This window comes from Canis aureus, chromosome 11 (assembly GCF_053574225.1).
Source record: "Canis aureus isolate CA01 chromosome 11, VMU_Caureus_v.1.0, whole genome shotgun sequence".
Classification (NCBI taxonomy): domain Eukaryota; kingdom Metazoa; phylum Chordata; class Mammalia; order Carnivora; family Canidae; genus Canis; species Canis aureus.
Window position 1 is genome coordinate 3192740 of NC_135621.1, and position 26247 is coordinate 3218986.

The 26247-nt window shown below is 40.0% G+C and overlaps 1 protein-coding gene across 8 annotated transcripts in view; it reads left to right on the plus strand.

The window, feature by feature from the left end:
* The window catches only part of HSD17B6 (hydroxysteroid 17-beta dehydrogenase 6), a 68367-nt gene extending 54858 nt beyond the window's left edge, over nt 1-13509 (plus strand). For all 8 annotated transcript variants that reach the window (XM_077913443.1, XM_077913444.1, XM_077913441.1 and 5 more), the window contains 4 exons: nt 2625-2957; nt 5327-5585; nt 9894-10057; nt 12913-13509. In XM_077913443.1, the coding sequence (XP_077769569.1) occupies nt 2645-2957; nt 5327-5585; nt 9894-10057; nt 12913-13130 (954 nt within the window). In that variant the 5' untranslated portion in view covers nt 2625-2644 and the 3' untranslated portion in view covers nt 13131-13509. The remainder of the gene's footprint in view (nt 1-2624; nt 2958-5326; nt 5586-9893; nt 10058-12912) is intronic.
* Nucleotides 13510-26247: the final 12738 nt, after the last annotated feature.

Sequence of the window (26247 nt, forward strand, 5' to 3'; positions counted from 1 at the left end):
TAACTCCCTAAGAGTCTTGTTTCGATCGTCAGTAACCTTCTAGTATTCAGTGAACCTCCATGCTGCGAAGTTGATCCTCATGAAGCCCCTCTAACGTTGGTTTCCTTGGGCTTTCTTTCTATTACTTCTCTGGCTCATTCTTCCTGTTGTTCTTTTCTCCCTTTGTCCCTCCACCCCCACCCCCACCTCGGGATATTTTCATTTAATTTATCTAACAGCATTTGTCTTAACAACATAGCACCGACTGTGTACCATTTACTGTGCCAGGTGCAGATGAATACACAACCCTGGGCTCTCCAGGGTGTTCATCTAAAAGTGGGAGGAAGCCTTGCAACAAGTTGGTGAGTGCCACGATCCACTCAAGTGCAGGCTGCGGTGGGGATGCCAGGAAGGAAGCAGTCCATTTTGTCAGACCAGGGGTCAGGTCAAGAGGGGTCAAGAAAATCTTATGCCTGGACCACTCTCCCCACCACTTTGCCTGAGCTATCCTTAATCTCTCAGTGCTCATCTATAAAGTAATGTGGCAGTTGTGGAGGTGCATTACTCAGATGTCTTTTTTGCTTTAAGGAGTGCAGTTGACTGGCAGCCTCCAGCTGTTGCTTTTGGATCGGCTATGGAATGTATACTGAGGCACACTTCTGGGCACCCCCAGCCAGTGACTGGGCATGGCAGCAGCAGTAGAGCCCAGCAAGTTCTGCCCAGTGCAGGATTCTACTGGGCAGTCTGTGCTCAAGGGCCCCCCTCTGGCCTGGTTGAGACCTTCCTAAAGTGTAGGCTGTCCTACACTTTAAGGAGTTTCCTCTCAAATCCTCCCTTCTCTCTCTCCTTTCACACCCGCATTACCATCTACTCCTGCACTCCTGCACTCCTCCCTTTTCCCCCACTGAATCACTTGCAATACTAATTGTTTTGGCATTTGAACCTAACACAGGGCTAGGACAGGACTGTGCCATAGAGTGCTGTTGTGAGAATTCAGTGAGTTAATATATGGGAAATGCTTAGAGAAGGTCCTGATACACAGCAAGTGTTATGCTATTGTTGTTAGCTATTGTATTTATTATTATTGTTTTATTATCCTTTAGATATCAACTTCTATTTTACTCTCTCAAGAAACCTCAGATCTGCCAAGTGCATCTTGTCCTTAATTCTGTTCCATTGCTTTTTCTTGTTGGCCTTCACACTTAGATGGTGAATTCAATGAATAATGGAACATTGTTGGGTTTACTGTTGTTTATCAGTGCCTAACATTGTGTCTGACTCGTAGTAGATATTGAATTGATGTTTCTTGAATGAAAAATGATGATTCAGCTAAGTATTAACAGATGAGCATTATTTGTCAAATGGATTAGGGCTGGAAGAAAGGAATTGTTGAGAGAATTGTCTACTGTGGTGTGAAAAGCCTGTACTGTGAATTGTGTACTGAAAGCTGCTAGTTATGATTGAAAAATAGGGTGCAAGAGAGATGTGGCAAGAAAGAAGCCTAAGGAGTAAGTCAAGGGCCAGACCGCTGGGAAGGCCTGAATGCCAAGCCAGAGATTTTGAATGGCAGAGTCACCTCATGCAGGTGTCATGCAGGTGTCATCCAGGCCTTCCAATGTCCTAGTGGGCTCACATCCATCTTTGTTAGTGGTTATGTGCTTACGAATCATATGTTACTTCACCCAACACTAAAGATTGCCCCCCAAATGGTGGCTCTTTCTCTAGAACTACATGAAGAAATGTGGGCATCTTTGAACACTTATTTTAACAAGGCATCTTAATTGGTCTTTATTTACAAACTGCTTTTTTTTTTTAAGATTTTATTTATTTATTAGAGACACACACACACACACAGAGAGAGAGAGAGGCAAAGGGAGAAGCAGGCTCCATGCAGGGAGCCTGACGTGGGACTCGATCCCAGGTCTCCAGGATCACACCCTGGGCGGAAGGCGGCGCTAAACCACTAAGCCACCAGGGCTGCGCTACAAACTGCTTTGGCTGCTCTATTTCACCCAAACAGTTGGGTCTCTTAACTGGTCTCTTTGCCTTCCTCAAAGCCCTGTTAAATATACCTTCTACTCCCACTGTGAGACAGATCTCTCTAAAGCTAAATCTGTTCATTTTACTCCTTAATTTAATACTTCCCAATAATAGCAACAAGATAATGTCCAGATTCCTTAGTGTGGTCCACAAGGACCATCATGGTCTGAGCCTTTCCTGCCTCTCTGTGCTCTGTACCACACCGTGCTGAACTGCTTGTAGGCATCAGGAAGTTACGCTGCTCACCATTTCGTTCATGTACACACTACTGCTGCCTGGAATGCCCTTCATCTGGGTCTACTTTTTGAACTCTTATAGGAATTAGTTCCAAAATCACTGTGTCCGTGAAGCCATTTCTAACTTTGTAGGCAGTGGTCATACTCCTTTGCAGCCTCATTAGACTGCGTTTATATTGCTATGGCACTCACCTCACTGCATTGCACTCATCTGGTTACCTCCGATCCCCTCTGTAGATTGTGGCTCCTTGAGCATTAGTGACTATGGAGTCCCCAACACCTGGTGCAATGCCTGACATGTAGATAATAGATAATTGGTTAAAGAGAAAAGGACAAAATGAAATAAAAGCCATTCTCTTTCTTTTGAAGGGGAAGGAGGTCCCCTCACCATGTGGTGGTCCCTGGCAGTCCTCGTGGGCCTGTACTGCCTCCTGCGCTGGTACCGGGAGAGACAGGTGGTGAGCCACCTCCAGGACAAGTACGTCTTCATCACGGGCTGTGACTCGGGCTTCGGGAACCTGCTGGCCAGGCAGCTGGACCTGCGAGGCTTGAGGGTGCTGGCTGCATGTCTGACAGAGAAGGGGGCCCAGCAGCTGAGAAGCCAGACGTCAGACAGGCTGGACACGGTGATCCTGGATGTCACCAAGACAGAGAGCATCTTGGCGGCCACCCAGTGGGTGGAGGAGCGTGTGGGGGACAGAGGTATGGAGAAGTATTTTCTCCTTTTATTTACTTGGGCATGAAGATGTTAAAATTTTCTCTCTATATATAAAATCTCAAAAGCAGGGCTTAAAAGACAGCAGGCTGTCTTTTTCATTTGAAAGATGATCGTGCTCTTTGGTAGTGTTTCATTTCCTTAACAATGTTTACCTTGAAAAATGAGCTGAATAGATTTGAAGCTATTATTTCACCTTGTCAGTGGGGTATTTATAACATAGTTATTTATGTTTAAACAATTTTCAAGGTATTCTTAAGAAACTGATTCTTTCCCCCTTTGCTACCATTTAAAATATAGTCATTCCTGGGCCCCTGGATGGCTCAGTCGGTGAAGAGTCCAAATTTGGCTGAGGTCATGATTCCAGGTCCTGGGATTGAGTCTCGTGTTGGGCTCCCTGCTTGTTGGGGAATCTGCTTCTCCCTCTCTGTTTGCTCCTCCCATTGCTTATACTCTCTCTCTCAAATTAAAAAAATATATATATATACATATATTTAGAAATACATAGTCATTCTTTGAAGTCAGCCTTTGGTCCATTTCTTTCTAAAAAATATTTTTTTCTGATCGATAGACTGTATTTCTTAGAGATATTGTAGATTGACAGAAAAATTCAAAGTGAGTACACAGTTCCCATATACAACCCCTCTTACAGTTTCCTCTATTATTAACATGTTACATTGGTGTGATACGTTTATTACATTTGATGAGCCAATATTAATATGTTATCATTAACTAAAGTCCATAGTTTACATTATGGTCCAGTTTGTATTGTACAATTCTGTGGGTTTTGCTGAATGTCAAATAACATGTATCCACCATATAGTATGATATAGAATAGTTTCACTGCCCTAAGATCCTGTGTTCCACCTGGTTGCCATCTGTGCCCTCCAACCCCGCGAATCCTGGCAATTACTCATCTTTTTCCTGTCTGCGTAGTTTTGCCTTTTCCTGAATGTCATGTGGTTGGAATCACATTGTATATATGGCCTTTTGAAATGGCTTCTTGCAACTAGCAACATGCATTTAAGCTTCCTACTTGTCTTTCTGTGGCTTGATAGCTCATTTCTTTTTATTACTGAATAATATTCCACTGTATGTATAGCAGTTTTTTGTCATTCACCTCCTGAAGGACATCTTGGTTGTTTTCAGTTTTTGGCAATTGTGGATGAGTCTTCACTTCTTTTTTTTTTTTTTTTTTTTAAAAAGATTTTATTTATGTATTTGAGAGAGGAGAGAGCAGGAACAGGGACAAGGGCAGAGGGAGGAACAGACTCCCCACTGAGCAGGGAACCCATGTCAGGGCTCTATCCCAGGACCCCTGGGATCATGACCAGAGCTGAAGGCAGACACTGAACTGACTGAGCCACCCAAGCACCCCACGAGTCTTCACTTCTAAGTTTAATTTTTATCCAGATCCTCTTCATTCCCCTTCCTGTCTCTCCCTCTTGTTTTCTGATTCCATAGATCTTTTTCATTGACCTTCCTAAACCTCTCTTCACCCCAGGAGTTGCAGACTAGCAATAACATTGTTTTGCTGGGTTGCAGGAGGTTTAATTTTTTAAGAGATTGACTTGAAAGTTGACTTCAACGTATTATATCCTCTCTGAGGATGTATCCCAGGCAGAGTCAGGAATTCTGGGGAGTTACAGCCTCTGTGCTGTGCCTTGCAGTTTATTTCTGTTGTATTGTTACTGGTTTCCCATCTGTTAGAGTGTGAGCTACCTTGAAGACATGGGCCTTCCTTACCCATTATTGTACTTCCAGTTTCTGGCATATTCTCTGGTACCTGTTAAGGGCTCAACAAATGCTGAATAGATCCTATCTACTCATAGTTGTTTGTTTGTTTTTTTAAGATTTTATTTATTTATTCATGAGGGACACAGAAAGAGAAGCAGAGACACAGGCAGAGGGAGAAGCAGGCCCCCTGCAGGGAGCCTGATGCAGGACTCGATCCCAGGACCCCAGGATTACGCCCTGAGCCAAAGGCAGATGCTCAACCACTGAGCCACTCAGGTGTCCTGAAGAAACTATTTTTTATTAGAATCCCTACCTTAGGTGGGCTCTGGACTTCATATGTTATTGAGGCTATAAATACCGAAACCCGTATTCACATTGGTTGGCAAATTCCCTCAAATCAAAGCTGGTATCAGTGTCCTCTTTATTGTTTCTGGATTCCCGCCTTTTCTTAGTTTTTGGCCTGACCTTTCTATACTTTCTTGTTACAAACTGATGGACTCAGAAACATTAGAGAATATATTTTGTCCAACATTTTTTTAGTTGTCAGCAGGAAGATGATTAAGGTAAAAAGTTTGTCAGTTTTGTTTGAAACTGAACTTCTGCTTTGACTTTGTTCTAGGTCTCTGGGGCCTGGTCAACAATGCAGGCATTTTTCACCCACATTGCTACAGCGAGTGGCTGAAGATAGAGGCCTATGTGGATGTCTTCAAAGTGAACCTTACTGGTTTGATTGAAGTGACCTTAAGCATGCTTCCCTTGCTGAGGAGAGCACGGGGGAGGATTGTTAACGTCTCCAGCATTCTGGGAAGACTTGCTTTCTTTGGAGGAGCCTACTGTAGCTCCAAGTACGGAGTAGAAGCCTTTTCAGATACTCTGAGGTAATGCTCTTAAGTTAAAACAAAAGCAACTCTTGAGCACTTAAATATGTTTTAGCCATTGTGCTGATTGCTTTCACCTACATTATCCCGTTTCATTACTCTAAAAATCTTGATTTGTAGATATTATTACTAGTCTGTTTTATATAGGAGACTGAGGCTCGTGGGCGCCTCGGTGGCTCAATCAGTTGAACGTCTGCCTTCAGCTCAGGTCGTGATCCCAGGGTCCTGGGATTTAGCCTCTCCCTCTGCCTGCCGCTCCTGCTGCATGTGCTCTCCCTCTTTCTCTGTCAAATAGATAAACAAAGTCTGGGATCCCTGGGTGGCGCAGCGGTTTGGCGCCTGCCTTTGGCCCAGGGCGCGATCCTGGAGACCCGGGATCGAATCCCACATCAGGCTCCCGGTGCATGGAGCCTGCTTCTCCCTCTGCCTATGTCTCTGCCTCTCTCTCTCTCTCTGTGACTATCATAAATAAATAAAAATTAAAAAAAAAAAAATTAAAAAAAAAAAAAAAGATAAACAAAGTCTTAAAAAAAAAAAAAAAAAAGGAAACTGAGGCTCAGATTTAAATCTCTTTTCCCAAGTTCACCTGCCACAACCAGGGTTTGGCATAACTGTGTTTCGACCCTAGGTCTTTGTCTCCTGCCACCGATCACACTTTAATTCTCAAGAGTTATCTTTGATGAAATTTCATTTCTGAAGAGAAGGTGACTGTCCTCCTTCCTCCTTAACGTGAGCCTGGCCTTGTCTCTCCCTGGTGAGACTCTCTCTCTCTCTCTCTCTGGGCGCTCATCTCCTTACTCTGTATATCTTTTCTATTTTTTTTTTTTTTTGTATATCTTTTCTTTATCTAAGAACTTCTTTTCTTAGGACTTCAGTTCACCACAGCCCTTAATTGGCCCTGCCTCTACCTCCTGGCTTTTTTTCAGGCAGTGTTTTAGCTTCATGTTGCTCTGTCAGCTTCTTCCTTTTTATATTTCCCTTTACATTTTCATTCCCAAGAGAGACGACTCTATCAGCTGTGTTTATTTTCTGTGTGTGCCAAGTGACTTCTTACGTGACATTTTTGTGTACTTATTGTTGTGCCAGACACTGTTGTAGGTACTTGACATCTAGCAGGTCATTTAATTTTCACAGCAACCCAATGAGGAAGGTATTATTTGTATCTTTATTGTAGGTGTGAGGAAACTGGGGCACAGAGGTTAGTAAGTCTTCATAGTCATAACACAGGTAATAACAGGCAGAGCCATCCCATCCCAGGCAGGGCTTTCCTCCCCATCCAGTACCTTCCCTGGTCCAGTTAGCTGTGGACATGATGGTGTAGTCACATGGCACGAAATATTGCTGCTTAGTCTCCCCATTAGTGGGGGCTGACTTCAGGGCAGTTATTGGATATGAGCTGTGAATATTTTTAGGCACTATGGATTAGCTTCCTATAGCTACTGTAACTTTTTTTTAAGACTTAACTTTTTTAGGGACGCCTGGGTGGCTCAGTGGTTTAGCACTGCCTTCAGCCCACGTCGTGATCCTGGAGTCCTCGGATCGAGCCCCATGTCAGGCTCCCTGCATAGAGCCTGCTTCTCCCCCTGCCTGTGTCTCTGCCTCTCTCTCTCTCTCTCATGAATGAATAAATATAATCTTTTTTTAAAGAAAAAAAAGACTTAATTTTTTTAGGTAATCTCCATACCCAACGTGGGGCTCGAACTCACAACCCCAAGATCAAGAATCGCATGCTCTACTGACTGAGCCAGCCAGGTGTCCCATACACATTGAAAGCAACACATATTCGTTTCCTCACAGTTCTGGAGGCCAAAGTCTGAAATCAGTGTTACTGGGCCAAAATCACGTTGTTGTCAGGGCCAGGTGCCTTCTGAAGGCTCTCGGGGAGAATCTGTTCCTTGCCTCTTCCAGTTTCTGGTGGCTTTCAGCATTCCTTGGCTTGTGACTACATCACTCCAGTCTCTGCCTCCAAGGTCACATTGCCTTCTCATCCCCTATGGGCCTTCAGATCTGCCTCTGTGTCGCTTATAAGGATAGTTGTGATTGCACTAAGGGCACACCCAAATTATCTAGCATAATCTCCCTATCTCAAGATGCTTAATTTAATCACAACTGCAAAGTGCCACATCGGGTGACATTTATAGGTTCCAGGGATCTCTGGGGGCCGTTACTGAGCCACCATGTGCCATAACTGGTAGATATCTCTTATAACACACACATTGTACTATCTGCCTAGGAAGAGAATAGGGAAATACCTGAGGAAGTCATGTGAGTCGTCACCGTGTAGCAGGCACCTTGCCTGGCCTGCAGCCTAACTGACGTTCTGCCTGCCCCCACGTGGCTGCTTCTGCTGGTTTACCACCACTCATGACTGGTGTCTCGGACCCCTTGACTCATTCGCAGACCAAGAGCAAAGAATGTCCTTCCAATGTTCAAATCACAAATTCCTTTAGAAAATTGCAATGTGCCTTAATTGTGCTAAGGCGGAACAGGGAAAGGAAGTTCTGTCCCACATTTGAGTTGGAGTTTTAAAGGGAATGTAGATGTTGTGTTGTGATGGGGATCACAGTGAGGAAGCTGCAAGGGGAAGTGAAATCTTAGGGCAGAGGTGCCACTGGCTTGCATAGCCCTCTCTTCTCCAGCACACGCTGGCACCTGGAGGATCTTTCACTGAGGCTCTACCACGGAAAGTTTTAGGTTTTGCTTTGATAAAGGGAGGCTTTTCCTTTAGAACAGTGGTTTTTAACCTCTAGGATGTCTCAGAGCCACTTGGACGACTTATTCAAACAGATTGTCGGGTCTCACCCCCAGAGTTTCTGACTTTATAAATCTAGACTAGAGCCCAATAATTTGTATTTCTAACAGGCTCCCAGATGCTGGTGTTGCCATTTATTTGGGGACCACACTTTGAGGACCAGTCACTCACTGCTTAGAGGGTCATGATGCTTTGTGTTTTACTGTCTTATGGATTATTATTTCAGACATTTCTCTTTTTTAAAAAAAGAGATTTATTTATTTATTCACGAGAGACACACAGAGAGAGGCAGAGACACAGGCAGAGGGAGAAGTAGACTCCCCATGGGGAGCCCGATGCAGGACTCGATCCTGGATCCCGGGATCACGCCCTGAGCCAAAGGCAGACGCTCAACCGCTGAACCACCCAGGTGTTCCTCAAACATTTCTTCTTGATATCAGCTTGGGCTTCACCTTCTCCAGTGAGGCTACTTGAACCTCTAGATTAGGGAGCACCCCTCATCACTGTCTCCTAAACACCTAGAGGATACCTCCACTGTGGTCACGATGCCATCTTCCTTCACTTGGTGAAGGCAGCACCTAGCCCCATACCTGCTACTACATACTCAGCCCCTGATAAATATTTTGGAACTGTTTGTTGAACTAACCTGAGTATTCTAGAGCGACCAGTGACTTGTAATCTTAATGCCCATGTCATATTCCACTAATGGTCTCTTGTAGTCTTTGAATATATGGCGATTTTTCAGAAGCCCATGCTCTTGTGGATACAATTCCACTACTTGGTATTATGTTCATCCCCTTTCTTTACTCAGAAATTCCCTCTTTATCCTTCAAGGCTCTACTGAAACATTCTCTCCTCACTGAAACCTTCTCTGACTCCCTCAGAAATCTGTCTGCCTCCTCCTCTCTACTTATATAGCCCCCCGAATACCTCTCCTTTATAATTCTTTTGAGTTGTATGACAATTATTTGCTTACTTGTTGGACTCCCCCACTGTGAGCTTTTTGAGGCAAGCAACTGAGTCTTAATTTTCTGAGATCATGCATGTGAAATACTTAGCACAATATCTGTCATAAGAATGCTAACTTTTGGGATCCCTGGGTGGCGCAGCGGTTTGGCGCCTGCCTTTGGCCCAGGGCGCGATCCTGGAGACCCGGGATCGAATCCCACATTGGGCTCCCGGTGCATGGAGCCTGCTTCTCCCTCTGCCTGTGTCTCTGCCTCTTTCTCTCTCTCTGTCTCTCTGCTACTATCATAAATAAATAAAGATTTAAAAAAATAAAAAAAGAATGCTAACTTTCTTTATTATGCAGGTACTTAATAACTCTGAAAAGAGTGGATGTAGAATTGAATGGTTATGGTAGTTTGTATGATCATGTCCCGATTTGTTGGACCTAGAAATACTAAAAAATTTTTTTCCTCTCCATTTCTTTATCCTTTAAAATATTCAGTAGAGATGTTTTTATAAACTTGTTCTTTTTTGTTTTCCTCCCTGAGAGCGTTGAAATTGTGGTGTCTTTCAATCAAAAGAGTTAAATCGAGGGTTTTTATTTTCAGGCGTGAGCTTCGACATTTTGGGGTGAAAATCAGCATAGTTGAACCCGGCTACTTCAGGACCGGAATGACACATGTGGCGTGGTGCCTAGAGAGACTAAAGCAAGCCTGGGAAGAAGTCCCCACGCATATTAAGGAAGCCTATGGACAGAAGTTCTTTGATGCTCGTGAGCTTTTTTTTGGATGGGATAATAGATAACCTTGCATGAGAAGGGAAAAAGAGGGTTGGTGAGAATGGTTGGCAGGTCCTCTGAGAGCAGAGGTCCTTAAGCAAAACCTTCCCAGGACAGGAGGGGTTTGGGAAAGTCCCAGTGCTCTCATGGTTGTTGGTGATGGCTGCCATGGCTGAGGAAGAGGTTATTTTTTTTTTTTTTAAAGGATTTTATTTATTCATGAGAGACACAGATAGAGAGGCAGAGACATAGGCAGAGGGAGAAGCAGGCTCCATGCAGGGAGCCCAATGCGGGACCCGATCCCAGAACTCCGGGACCACGCCCTGAGCCAGAGGCAGACACTCAACCACTGAGCCACCCAGGCGTCCCGAGGAAGAGGTTATATAGATAGCCAAGGACCAAGGCTTGTGCTGCTTTGTCACCTGTGGGCCTGGCCACCTGAGCAGGAGGGAGGGATTACATGGTTAGAGGCATGGTACCTCTGGATCTTGTGTGGCCCTCTGTAGTTTGGTGGGGCTGGTGTGGGAGGCCTGCACAACTAAAGTCCAGCCTTCAGTATTGTCTACCCTTTTGGTAACAAAGGGCCCAACCGCAAAATCCATGTCTTATTGTAGGAAGAGGAAGGCTGTGTGTGGGCAGAGGGAAGTGGGTGAGGGCTAGCTTTGCAGGGCCTTATTGACTGTGTCCAGAGACTAGACCTCATATGCAGGTCTCAGGAGCTTCATTGGAGTGAGATGGTTCAATTTCTTGTAAGAATGTCATTCTTATGACCTGGAAGAGAAGGCAGTTTGGGAGTGGGTGCAAGGCAGTCATCTTCATAGAAGTAAGTTAGGCACATTGGTGTGGGGTTCCATCTTCCTGGGAGAAGCAATGCTTTTTCTTCACACAGAGAAGTCAACAACTTGCCAAGGCCAAATGGAGCAGCTCTCCTTTCATAAAGGGACCCCGTGATGAGTAGGGTAGCAGCAGCCTTGTCGCTGGCTTTGAGTGGTATTGTCATCCAGCGAAAAGGAGGTAGACAGAAGTCGAACAGAAGACTCCTGACCTGCAGCACTGTCTTCTGGGCGCATACGGCCCAAGAGGGTCATCATTAGCACAGGGGAGAAAAAGTGGATCAGGAAAAAACTGGCACACAACAGTGCCTGAGCTTTTCCGAACTCGCTAGTTCCCAGCATGCCAGGGCCAGCCATAGCTGTAAACTCTTCCCCATCTAAGGTTTTAAACTGTGTATTGGGAATTTTTCCCCCTCTGGATACATACAGTTTGATGATAGAAATTAAGAGGAAAATAGAATTTATTGTAGTGGCTATACATGAAAGTATATATAGATATAAAAAGATATATATATTTCATGATTTAAAAGGAGTTGAAATGTTCATAGAGTTGTCATGGATCAGGATAATTTACAGTGCTATCCAATAGAAATATAACGAGAGCTGTATATGTAATCTTAAATTTTCTAGTTGCCACTTCAAGAAAAGGAAACAAGTGAAATTAATTAATTCTAATCCAGTTTATTTAATTGTACATATCCAAAATACTATCATTTCAGTATTTATTATCAATATAAAGTTGTTAAGGTATTTTATATTCTTTTTTCTTATTAGTCTTTGAAAATCGGTACATATTTTACATTTACAGCATATTTCAACTTGGATGCTAAATTTTCCTAGGAAATACTTCATCTATAGATTAAGAAAATTTAGTGTTGCCAGCAGTATTATTCATAATATCTCAAAAGCAGAAACTACTTAAATGTCCATCAACTGATGACTGGGTACGCAAAAGACAATAGTCATACAATAGGATATTTTTTGGCAATAAAAAGGAATGAAGTACTGATACATGCTACAGCCTGGAAGAGGCTTGAGAATGTTTGGCTTGAGAACGTTTTGCTTAGTGAAAAGAAGCCAGTCCCAAAGGATTACAATGTGTAATTCTATGTATATGAAAGGTCCAGAAAAGGCAATCCACAGAGACAGCAACCCTACAGCTGGGTTGGTGATGCTGAGAGGTATAAGTTTTCTTCTGGGGATAATAAGAATGTTGTACACTTAGACTGTGGTGATGTTACATAACTCTGAATATACTAAAAGCCATTGATTTCACTTTAAATGGCTGAATTTTGGGATGCCTGGGTGGCTCAGCGGTTGGGCATGTGCCTTTGGCTCAGGGTTTGATCCCGGGATGTGGGATCAAGTTCCGCATCGGGCTCCCTGCAGGGAACCTGCTTCTCCCTCTCTGTGTCTCTTATGAATAAATAAATAAATCTTAAAAAAAAAATAAATGGCTGAATTTTATGGTATATTAATTATATCTCAACAAGATTTAAAAACTTTCCAGTTGCAAAGGTAGATTCACATATCTCTGTTATTCCAAAAATACTAAAACGTTTTACAACAATGGATTTGAGTTTTAAAATTAAAATTTTTAAATTCCATTTTTAGTTATACTAGCTATATTTTAAGTTCAGTAACTACATTTGGCTAGTGGCTGTCACTGGGAAGCATAGATCTAATCAGCCTAATTCTTGTAGAAATAAAATGTAGTTAGACTTCTATGAGAGTATAACAGGATCTTAACATTAAAATGCAAAGATTGGGACGCCTGGGTGGCTCAATTGGTTAGGTGTCTTTTGGTTCAGGTTGTGACCTCAGAGTCCTGGGATGGAGCCCCTGTCCTGGGATGGGCTCCCTGTGCTCAGCAGAGAGTCTGCTTCTCCTTCCTCAGCCCCTGTCCCCCACTTATTCTCTCTCTCTCTCTCTCTCTCAGATAAATAAATAAAATCTTAAAACCCCAAAACCACAGGGAGTAAGATCGCTAACCGTCATTTCTCTTTTTGTATACAGATCACAATGGCGTCAAACAAGGGCTCTTGAAATGTAGCACAAACCTGAACCTGGTCACTGACTGCATGGAACATGCTTTGACATCTGTGCATCCCCGCACTCGATATTCAGCTGGTTGGGATTCTCAGTTTTTCTTCATTCCTTTATCTTATTTGCCTACATCAGTGGCAGACTACATATTGACGAGATCCTGGCCCAAACCAGCCCAAGCAGTCTAAGAAAACTAGTTTGATGGCTCTTGAAATGAAGAAGAGGAAAGTCTGAAATTGATCATTAGTATCTCAGTAATCCTTATTTGGAATTAACATGTTTATATTATAGATATCCAAAGCATTTTCCTTTAGGTAATAAATTTTTACTATTTTAAGCGTTTTTTCATTAGAATATTTCCAAATACATCGTTTTTCTTTGCCTGTTAAACAGAGTGGACTGAAAACAATTGAACTTGTTTTAATATTATTTCTTTACAAAAATGAATAGTTTTCCTGTGCAATTATACAATTGCTTGAGGACTATTGAGAAATATATGGGCCTGTTTATTTGAAATGGATCTGTACTATGGTACTTTAAATAAATATTTCATTTATTTAAATGAAATATTTCTGCCTTCTCTCTGTTGCCAGCTATTTTTGAGGATGTTTCTTCTTTGTTTAAAAATAAGTGGTTTTTAATGTTTTTAATTAAAATAATATACACAGGGGATCCCTGGATGGCTCAGCGGTTTGGCGCCTGCCTTTGGCCCAGGGCGTGATCCTGGAGTCTGGGGATCGAGTCCTGCGTTGGGCTCCTGGCATGGAGCCTGCTTCTCCCTACTCATGTGTCTCTGCCTCTCTCTCTATTGTCTATCGTGAATAAATAAATAAAATCTAAAATATACACACACACACATAGTGAAATGTTCAGCTAACATTCAAAAGCTTAAAAAAAAAAAGCCAGCAGTTCCCAACCCTTCATTGCTGCTCCTCAGAGGTAAATGCTTTTAACTTTTAGCTACTTCTTCTGGTAGTAATCTCTGTATTTGTAAATAATATACTGTTACTTCTTGATTTATTAAGTTTAGACATTCTCAGTTGATTTCTTGTTAAGGAAAATCCTGTTGATTTTTCCTATTAGCTTATTTATACCACTTTCCTGGCCATTTCCTATATTTCCATATTTTTAATAAAGTTTTATCTTATTTTCAGTCAAATTAATAGTGTTGACTTTGTTAAGTATGTTACTATTGCGTACTGTTTAGTCAAATATTTTTCCTTTATAGTACCATGATTTTTTTGGTTGTTTTCTGAGAGTTCCTCATTGCCTTGGTTTTTTACTTGCACTGTTTTTATTTTTTACTTTTGGTTGTCCCAAATGTCAGAACACTATCAGTAGTATTTTTTAGATAGTTAAACAGATTATAGAATTATCTATTCCATTTCAACAGATCCAATACAGGGTCATACTTTGATTTAGTTGTTATCTCCCTGTACTCTCATTTACCTATAATAGCTTCTTAACTGAAAAAAAAAAACCAAAAAAAAAACCAAAAAAAAAAAAAACAACTTTTATGATACTGATATTTTTGAAGAGTACTAGTTATTTTGTAAAGCATCCCCCCCATTTGGATTGTATGGCCTGTCCTCATGATCAGATTCAGGTTATGCATTTTGGCAAAAATGCCACAGAGGTAATATCGTGTCCCTCTCAGTGCATCATATCAGTGGTCATAGATGTCAGTTTATCTCATTATTGGTGATGTTAAGTTTGAACCCTTGGTTAAAACAGAGTCTGCCAAGTTTCTCCACTATAAAGTTAATTTTTTTCTTTTGTAATTAATAGGTAATTTGTGAGGATATTTTGAGATTATATAAATATCCTGTTCTTTTTTTTTTTTTTTTTTTTTAAATTTTTTTGTTTTTTATTTATTTATGATAGTCACACAGAGAGAGAGAGAGAGGCAGAGACATAGGCAGAGGGAGAAGCAGGCTCCATGCACCGGGAGCCCGACGTGGGATTCGATCCCGGGTCTCCAGGATCGCGCCCCAGGCCAAAGGCAGGCGCTAAACCGCTGCGCCACCCAGGGATCCCAATATCCTGTTCTTCATCAAACTTTTACCTACTAATTTTATAATTATTAATGATTCTTTTTACAATCAGTTATTACTGTGATGATTACAAATGGTGATTTGTAACTCCCTCATTCCATCTACAACTTGAAATTTCCATCTCCTTTATTTTTTAATTTATTATAAGAATGGACTCATGGATTCTTATTTAATTAGTTATAAGCCATTGCTGTCATTATGTGTTTCATATTTTTAGAATTCTTATACCCGTACAACTTTTTAAAAAATCTACCAGATGGAGTTCAATATTTTTTTAAAATTTTTTAAAATTTTTATTTATTTATGATAGTCACACAGAGAGAGAGAGAGAGAGGCAGAGACACAGGCAGAGGGAGAAGCAGGCTCCATGCACCAGGAGCCCGACGTGGGATTCGATCCCAGGTCTCCAGGATCAGGCCCTGGGCCAAAGGCAAGCACTAAACCGCTGCGCTACCCAGGGATCCCTGGAGTTCAATATTTACGTGTGTGTGTGTGTGTGTCTGTTTGTCTTTAAACAGAAAATATATAGTCAAAGTACTCCTTGCAAACATTAGATTTTTTTTCTTCATTCAGTGTATTTTTATTCATTCAAAACACAGTTTGGTGTATTTCTTTCCTGTTAGTATTTAATTTACCTTTTTTCCCCGTGCAAGCTCATTGATTTTATTTTTTTAAAGAATTTATTTATTTATTTATTTATTTATTTATTTATTTATTTATTTATTTGAGAGAGAGCATGAGTGGAGTGGGGGGAGGGGCAGAGGAAGGCGGGGAAGCAGCCTCCCCACTGAACAGGCTCAATCCCAGGACTCTGAGATCATGACCTGAGCTGAAGGCTTAGTGCTTCAGTAACTGAGCCACCCGGCTGCCCTGATTTTATTTTTTGAATATGTAAAACATTAACATGATTCTAAATTCAAACCTGGTTTATATTGAAGGAAATCTCAGACATTATATAGGAACTGTAATATAAAAAGCTATCATTTGCAACAGCAACAAAAAATATAAAGTACCTAGGAATAAATCTAACAGAAGATATGCAATGCCTTCACTTGGGAAATTATAAAATTTTATTGCAAGACATTAAAGAAAGCCTAAGTAAATGTAAAAACATACCATCACTATGAATAGGGAGTCTCAATATCAGAAAAAGATATATCAGTTTCTTTCAAATAACTTATAAATCCAATCCAGTTAAAATTCCAACAGCATTTTATTCAAATTAAAAAGCTGGTTTTCAAATTTAATAGTAAGAGCAAAAAGGTATGCACTACCAAGAGACTTTTGAAGAACAAGATAAAGGAAACTTGCCTCCTCTGAGCATTAGACTTACTATAAAAATAATATAAACAAATAAATGCAAAGCAAAGATAGACCAATAGATGTAAAGAGCTGAAAAAAAGTGGAGGGGCACCTGGGTGGCTCAGTGATTGAGCATTTGCCTCTGGCTCAGGTCGTGATCCTGGGGTCCTGGGATTGAGTCCTGCATCAGGCTCCCCATAGGGAGCCTGCTTCTCCCTCTGCCTCTGCCTCTCTGTGTCTCTCATGAATAAATAAATAAAATCTTAAAAAAAAAAAAAAAAAAGATGTAAAGAGCTGAGTGGAGGGATTTGGGTTAAAACAGTGGAGTAGTAGGACCCTCTATTTACCTCATCGCTAGGACATAATTAGACAAATATCAAATCATCTGAATACCCAGGAAATCAATCTGAGGAGTGAGAGAACAAATTGCACAACCAGGAGAAAAGAGGCCACACTGTGGAAGGTAGGAGATGCTGAGACATGATTTGGGGGAGAAAACAATCACTGTTGCTGCAGAGAGAAGGGTGTCCTGATCAGGGAGAGAGGGGAGAGTGACAAAGAGAGAACAGAGCTCAGGGCATTGCACAAGAAAAACACTTCCCCAAAACCACTGATGGGGAAAATGGAAGGGGCTGAGTATTGCAAGTTTTTACAAGCAGCAGAGCTCAAAGACTAAAGTTTTAGAAGTCTGCACATCGCTGGGTGGACCCTGGCAGATATATTGGTACTCCTGTGGAGAAGGATGGGAGAGGCCCAGGAGCGGATGCATGGTTTGAGGATCCCCGGAGTTGCACTGGGAAAAACAGTTCTTCTTGGAGTGCATTTGGGAGAGGTGGCACTGTCTCTCCAGGGGACAAAAGAGCGACAAAAGAGCGAGTGCCATTGAGCTGCCCCACTCATTAGCATATGAATAGAGATGCTAAGGGCAGCTAACCTGGACACCAGCTTTTTTGCTGCACTTTGCCACAAACTCCAAGCTCTGTGCATTCGTGTGACTGCCCTTTTAGGACAAATTGGCACCAGCTATAGTGCAGTGAGACTCTCCTCCAGAGAATCAGGGAGGGTCCATGCCTCCCTAGCTCTCTAAAATTTGTTTTTGTTTTTTTTAAAGGTTTTATTTATTTGACAGAGAGAGGGAGAGAAAGCACAAGCAAGGGGAGCAGCAGGCAGAGGGAGAGGGAGAAGCAATCTCTCTGCACAGGGAGCCTGATGTGGGCTCAATCCCAGGATGCTGGGATCATGACCTGATCTGAAGGCAGATGCTAACCCCATGAGCCAGCCCAGTGCCCCAAATTTGGAATTTTGAAACCCAGCCAGTGGACCTGAGATAAAATGCAGGAGCACTGCTCTGTTGGGGGAGCAGATAGCTTAGACACAGACAGGGTGAAGGCAGGGATCTGAGGGAAGCCTGGGACACATGAGGGGAGATGGTTCACTCTTCTGTGAGGGCTTCCTGAACAGCAGGGGTATGAACTGCCTCCTTTCCCCACCCCATCAGCATAACACCCACAGTGAGGGCTTGAGCCAATTATACCAAGCTATGCCCCCTTAACTTGGGCAAGGGTGCCTGAGAGAGTAGCAGTGGGTCCTTCCCCTAGAAGACCAGCGTAAACCTGCGGGACTCACCAAGTCTACGAGCAGAGTGCTGCCAAACTTAAGCTCTAGGGGGAAATAGAATCTAGCCTCTTAACAAGCAAACCCAAGCACACCTAGTTAGAACTTGCCAACATTGGATAAGGTCCAAATACTCAACACTGCAGGCAAGGAGAAAGAAAATCCTAACTTACAAGGGAAGACAAATAAAGTTAGCAGCAGATCTCTCCACAGAAAGTTGGCAGGCCAGAAGACAGTAGCATAATATATTCAATGTGCTGACCGGCAAAAATAGGCAGCCAAAGATACTTTACCCAGCAAGGCTGTCATTCAGAATAAAAAGAGAGATAAAAGAGTTTCCCAGACAAACAAAAACTAAAGGAGTCTGTGACCACTAAACCATGCTCATGGATTAGAAGAACAAATATTGTGAAAATGTCTATGCTACCGAGAGCAATCTACACATTCAATGCAATCCCTATCAAAATACCATCAACATTTTCCACAGAAAATACAAAATACAATCCTAAAAATTATATGGAACCAGAAAAGATCCCGAATAGCCAAAGGAATGCTGAAAAAGAAAACCAAAGCTGGTGGCATCACAATGCTGGATTTCAAGTTGTCTTACAAAGCTGTGATCATCAAGACAACATGGTACTGGCACAAAAACAGACACCTAGATCAATGGAACAGAATAGAGAACCCAGAAATGGACCCTCAACTCTATGGTCAACTCATCTTCAACAAAGCAGGAAGGAATATCCAATGGAAAAAAAGTCTCTTCAACAAATGGTATTCGGAAAACTGGATAGCAATGTGCAGAGGAATGAAACTGGACCATTTTCTTATATTATACACAAAAATAAACTCAAAATGGAAGAAAGACCTAAATGTGAGACCGGAAACCATGGAAATCCTAGAGAACAGAGGCAGCAACATTTTTTACCTCAGCCTTAGCATACTTACTAGACATGTCTCTGGAGGCAAAGGAAACAAAATTGAAAATGAATGATTGGGACTTTATTAAGATAAAAAGCTTCTGCACAGTGAAGGAAAGAATCAATAAAACTAAAAGGCAACCAACAGGAGAAGATATTTGCAATGACGGAACTGATAAAAGGTTAGTATTGAAAATATATAAAGAACTTATCAAACTCAACACCCAAAAACCAAATAATCCAGTTAAGAAATGGGGAAAAGACATGAATAGACATTTTCCCAAAGAAGACATACAGATGGCTAACAGATACAAAAAAGATGCTCAACATCACTCATTATCAGGGAAAACAAATCAAAACCACAATGAGATACCACCTCACATCAGTTAGGGTGGCTAAAATTAATAACACAGAAAACAACAGATGTTGGTGAGGATGTGGAGAAAAGGGTGGGAATGTGAACTCTTACACTGTTGGTGGGAATGTGAACTGATGCAGCCACTCTGGAAGACTGTATGGAGGCTCCTCAAAGAGTTAAAAATAGAACTACCTTATGACTCAGGAATTTACCCAAAGGATACAAAAATACTAATTTAGAAGGGGCTCAAGCACCTTGATGTTTACAGCAGCATTATCAACAATAGTCAAATTACAGGGGCAGCTAGCTGGGTGGCTCATTGGGTTAAGCATCAGCCTTCAACTCAGGTCATGATCCCAAGGTCCTGGGATCCAGCCCTGAGTAGGGCTCCCTGCTCAGCAGGTGGTCTGCTTCTCCCTCTCCTTCTGCCGCTCCTCCTGTTTGTGCTCTCTCTGTCAAATAAATAAATAAAAATCTTTAAAAAATAATTAAAAAACCCAAAAGTCAAATTATGGAAAGAGCCCAAATGTTCATCGACTGATGAATGGATAAAGAAGGTGTGGTATATATACACAATGAAATACTATTCAGCCATCAAAAACAACAAAATCTTGCCATTTGCAGTGATGTGCATGGAGCCAGAGTGTATTACGCTAATTGAAATAACTCAGTCAGAGAAAGACAAATATTTATGATTTCATCCATATGTGGAACTTTAAAAACAAACAGATTAACATAGGGGAAGAGGCAAAAAAGAGAAGGAGGCAAACCATAAGAGACTTAACTATAGAGAACAAACTGAGGGTTGCTGGAGGGGAGGTGGGTGGGGAATGGGCTAAATGGGTGATGAGTATTAAGAAGGGCACTTGTGATGAGCACTGGGTGTTATATGTAAGTGATGAATCACTAAATTCTACTCCTGAAACCAATATTATACTATAGATTAAGTAACTAGAATTTAAGCAAAACCTTAAAAAAAAGAGCAGATTAGAGAGCTGAGACATGTGGAAGCTTGACACAACAGTATCATAAAAAGGTAGTGGGGAAACAATCTGATAACAAATATTGGAGAATAGTTTTTTTTTTAATGGATAATAATAAAATTTGATACCTATTCCATACTACACACAAAAATGAGTTCCAGAGGAATAAATACCTAAATGTGAAAAGCAAAACTTTCTAATGATCTAAATAAAACATTGAGATCATATTTATATATGTAGGCTAGGGAAGACTCTTTAAATAAGATATATATACACAAAAACACAGTCGTAAGGAGGTATTAAGTCTGACTGCAATGAAATTAAGGACTTCTCTATATCATAGGCCAAAAGACAAGCCACCAATTGGAGAGATGTATTTGCACCATAGGTAACCACAAATACACCACAAATTTTTAAAATTAAAATTTTTTTCCAGTTTTATTGAGAAATAATTCACATACATGACTGTATAAGTTTAAGGTATATCGCATGATGGTTGAATTTACATATAGTGTGAGATAATTAACCACAATAGGTTTAGTTAACATCTATCATCTCATATAGATAAAATAAAAAGCAGTCTCCTTGCGTTGAGAACTCTTAAGATCTACTCTCTTAATAACTTTCCTATATATTATACAGCAACATTAGCATCATATTTATATTATAGTCTAGTAGTTATTTATCTTATAAGTGGAAGTTTGTGCTGTTTTTTTTCATCCAAGGGAGGATATTTAAATTTTAATTATTTTATTTTATTTTATTTTAATTCCAGTATAGTTAATATACAGTGTTAAATTAGTTTCAGGTATATAATACAGTGCTTCAGCAATTCTACATATTACTTAGTGCTCATCAAGATAAATGTACTCTTTTTTAAAAAAGATTTTATTTATTTATTCATGAGAGACACACAGAGACAGGCAGAGACATAGGGAGAGGGAGAAGCAGACTCCTTCCAGGGAGCCTGATGCGGGACTTGATCCCAGGACCCCAGGATCACGCCCTGAGCCGAAGGCAGATGCTCAACCACTGAGCGACCCAGGTGCCCCAAGATAAATGTACTCAGGACTCTTGAGATCCACACTCCAGGCTCCACACTCAACCAGGAGTCTGCTTTTCCTCTTTCTTCCCCTCTGCTCCCCCACCCCCTGCTCATGTACTCTCTCTCTCAAATAAATACATAAATCTTTTTTTTAAAAGATAAATGTAGGGATGCCTGGGTATATATATACATATAAATAAATAATCATATAAATAATAATAATTATATATATAAGCAGGCATCCATATATATACATGTACCCATATATATAATATTATATATTATATATACATATCTCACAACTTCATCCATTGTTTGTCTTGGCCAATGTCAGTAGTGTTGCTATGAACATGAGGGTGCAGATACCTTTTCCATTAGTATTTTTTTTTTGCATTAGTATTTTTATGTCTTTTGGATATATTACCAGAAGTGGAATTACTGGGTCATATGGTAGTTTTATATTTAATTTTTTTGTGGAGCTTTCATGCTGTTTTTCATAGTGGCTGTACCAACTTACATTCTCACCAATAGGACATAAAAATTCCCTTTTCTCCACATCCATGCTAGCATTTGTTATCTCATATCTTTTTAATGATAGCCATTCTAACAGGTGTGGGGTGATATCTCATTGTGGTTTTAATTTGCATTTCCCTAGTGACTAGAGATATTGAGGATCTTTTCATGTACCTGTTGGCCATTCATGTATCTTCTTTGGAAAAATGCCTACTCCATTCTTTGCCCATCGTTAAAATTGGATTGTTTTTTTTTTTCCTATTGAGTTGAATGAGTTCTTAATATATTTTGGATATTAATTCCTTTTTTTAAAAATTTTTTATTTATTTATGATAGTCACACAGAGAGAGAGAGAGAGAGAGAGGCAGAGACATAGGCAGAGGGAGAAGCAGGCTCCATGCACCGGGACCCTGATGTGGGATTCGATCCCAGATCTCCAGGATCGCGCCCTGGGCCAAAGGCAGGCGCCAAACCGCTGCGCCACCCAGGGATCCCTGGATATTAATTCCTTATCAGATATATGGTTTGCAAATTTTTTTTCCATTCAGTGGGTTGTCCTTTCGCTTTGTTGATTTTTTTTTCTGTACAGATGCTTTTTAGTTTGATGTAGTCCCACTTATTTATTTATTTTTTTCTGTTGCTTGTGCTTTAGGTGTGACTTCCAAAAAAAATCATTTCTAAGACCCATGTCAAGAAGCTTTTTCCCTTTGTTTTCTCCTAGGAGTTTCATGGTTTCCATCTTACATTTAAGTCTAATCCATTTCAATTTTATTTTTGTGGGTAGTGTTAGATAAAGGTCCAGTTTCATTCTTTACAAATGAATAGCCAGTTTTCCCAGCACCATTTATTGAAGAAACTGTCTTTTATTCATTGAATATTCTTGGCTCCCTTGTCAAATATAAGTTGATTGTGTATCCTAGGGTTTATCTCTGGACTCTTGATTCTTTTTCACTGGTCTAGTTGACTGTTTTTATGTCAGTACCATACTGTTTTATTTTATTATAATTATTTTTTAAGATTTTGTTTATTTATTTGAGAGAGAGAGAGCCCAAGCAAGGAGAGCAGCAGAGGAAGAGGGAGAATCAGGCTCCCTACTGAGTAGAGAGCCCAATGTGGGGCTTGATCCCAGGACCTGAGATCATGACCTGAGCTGAAGGCAAATGTTAACCTACTGAGCCACCCAGGCGTCTCAGTATCTTACTGTTTTAAACCCTATAGCTTTATAGTGTAGTTGAAATCAGAAAGTGTGATGCTTCCTGCTTTGTTTTTCTCAGGATTTGCCATTTTGGGGTCTTTTGTGGTTCCATATATATCACAGAGTTTTACTGTTAAATGGAGAGAATTTGAAATTATAACCAAGAGAAACAGTGATGGGGTACCTGGCTGGTTAAGTTGGTAGAACATGCAACTTGATCTCCGGGTCATGAGTCTGAGTCCCACATTGCGTGTAGAGATTATTAAAAAAAAAAAGAAAAAGAAAAAGAAACAATGATAGAAAAATGGACAAGGGAAAAAGGTGGGGAGGGAGGGGAAGACAAACCAAAAAACAGACTCTTTTTTTTTTTTTTTTTTTTTTTTAAAAAACAGACTCTTAACTATTGAGAACAGATGGTTACCAGAGGGGAGGTTGTTGGGGGTGATGGGTGAAATAGGTGAAAGAGATTAATAAGAGTACACTTGTCTTAATGAGCACTGAGTAACACATAGATGATTGTTGAATCATTGCATTATATACCTGAAACTAATACAACATTGTATGTTAACTATACTGGAATTAAAAATAAAAAAAAAATAAAAAAAAATAAAAAATAAAAATAAAAATAAAAAAAATAAAAAAAATAAAGAAAGCCACAATATAATGGATACACTGTTTATGAGTAGGTCAGAAGACTCAATATAATTGTTAATTCTCTAAAAAAAAAAAAGAAAAGAAAAGAAAAATGAACAGAGGAAATGAAAATCTGAATGACTAATACATATATAAAATATACTCATTTTCACTAGTAACCAGAGAAATGCAAAGTAAAACCACAGAGAGATACAATTCCACATCCACGATACTGCCAAAAATTAAAGTCAGCCAATACCAAGTGGGAAGCTACAGATCAATGGTAGGTTCCACACTCCTGTGCAAGATTAAATTTGTAGAGCCATTTTGGTGAACAATTTGGGAAATATCTAATAAAGTTGAAATGCAGTTGCCCTATGACTCAACAATTTCACTCCCAGATACAGATCATAAATATCATACATGCACACAAGAAGATCTGTACAAGCTCCATTATTTTATTGTTTGAATTATGATAAACTAGAAACAATTTATCTGTTGATTTACAGGATAAATGGATAAATTGTAGTATGTTCATACAATGGTTGGATGATCTACTTATCATCCATTCATCTATCATCTATCTATCTATCTATCTATCTATCTATCTATCTATCTATCTATCCAACCATCCATCCATCCAACCATCCATCTGATGGTTAACATGAATCCTCATGAGGATTAAGCTACATATATCAATGTAGATAATATTTAAAAACACAATGAGTGACAAAAATAGGTTGCAGAAGATATGAACAGTAGTATGATATCTTTTGTTTAAAGTGTTAGAACTTGCAGAAAGTGCTCTATATTGCTTATGGACATAAATGTATATAGTAGAAGTACTAGCATGTTTACTACCTGATGGTAATTACCTTTGGGGATTGAGGAATTACTTTTGGGGATTGAGGAAGTGTATATTGGAGATGTCAATTGAACTAATGTTATATTTCTTAAGCTAGGTGTTATATAGGTGCAGGCATTAGTTAATATTCTTTTTAAAAAATATTTATTTATTTATTTATTTGAGATTAAGAGAGCAAGGCAGGGGGGTGAGGGGCAGAGGGAGAGGGAGAGAGATAATCTCAAGCAGACTCCCACTGAGCCTGGGAACCTGATGCAGGGCTTAATCCCAGGTCCCTAAGATCATGACCTGAGCCAAAATCAAGTGTTGGATGTTCAACTAACTGAGCCACTCAGGCACCCCTAATTAATATTCTTTATACTATTTTGTAGGACACAAATTTTAATAACAAAAATAAAATTTAAAGAAATTATAGTCTGTATAATCTCAAATTATAGGAACTGCATCTTTAAACACCTATCACTATACCTCATGTACAGTAACAGTAAAAAAGTATTTGTTGAATGTAAAAAAAAACACATTTTTTTCAATAAGGAGTAATAATTTGAATCTACTTTTCTAGGTTCTCATTTTAGTAGGTATTGTTAAAAATTGTATTGTGGCCAAACACTGTTTCAAAAAAAATATGTTCAAGTAGATCATTTACAGAAACTTCTATTTATACTGTCAGTTGATTTAGTAAAGTGTAGACTGTTTAGAGGGCACCAGCATTACAAAATAGTTTAGTCCTTATAGAGGAAATCAATCAATAAATGTGTCAGTAAAACTTTAGGACCTTTCATCTAGTAGTCATTAAATAAATATTTGTCGAATGATGCAAATACAGGAAATATAAAATTATCTTTTTTTCTGATGCTTTGAGGGGAAGGTTTTCTTGAAGAGTTAGCAATTGTAGGAACAAAAATCAACTTAGATTGCTGACTGGAACTCAAAAGAGTGATAGCTCTCTCTGCACGTTTAGGAGTTTTTCCCCCATGAATTACACTATTTTGTACCGTTGGAAGCCTCTAGACATTCATTTAGATGTGCTGTACAGGATAAATAAAACATTAACCTTCCTGTTAGTGAATTGCTTAAACAAAACCTCTAAATCATCAAGTTTTTATCTACATAGAAAGCTGTGTGTAAGATATATTATCAATTAAAAAATATAGAGTAGCATGTATATTATGAAACCTCTTTAAAAATAAATTTATATATGTACATATACATACATGCATGCATGTGAGGGGCAGGTGTATGTGTGTGTAAGAGAGAAATAATCCCGGTTGTTGGTGTTTGTCTCAGAGGCAGGATGGGGATTGATTGAACCTATATTTTCTTTCTTTTTTTTTTAAGATTTTATTTATTTATTTGACAGAGAGAGAGAGAGAAAACACAAGCAGGGGGAGAAGAGGGAGAAGCAGACTGCCTGCTGTGGGGATCAATCCCAGGACCCTGGGATCATGACCTGAACCGAAGGCAGATGCTTGACCGACTGAGCCCCCAAGCACCCTGGACCTATACTTTCTGCATTGTACATGTTTGTAATGTTTTAATTTTCTATAATTTATGTTGTGTTTATGATAGGAGATATTTATATGTATATTTCTGGCAGGCCAGAAAACCAGTCTATTAATCAGTGTGATGAGGTTCCTGTTCTTAGGGAATAGGGGAAAGAAAGCACTGGGGTGCCTTCAACTAGGGGTAGATGATAGGATGGGAGTTGGGGACAGCATTACGCAAAGCCTCTGTAATAATTTAAGGGCCAAGTTGACATTCTTACCACCTGTATAGTTTCTTATTGCCAGAGGACAAAGCAGGCAACTCTAGATGTTTTCGTA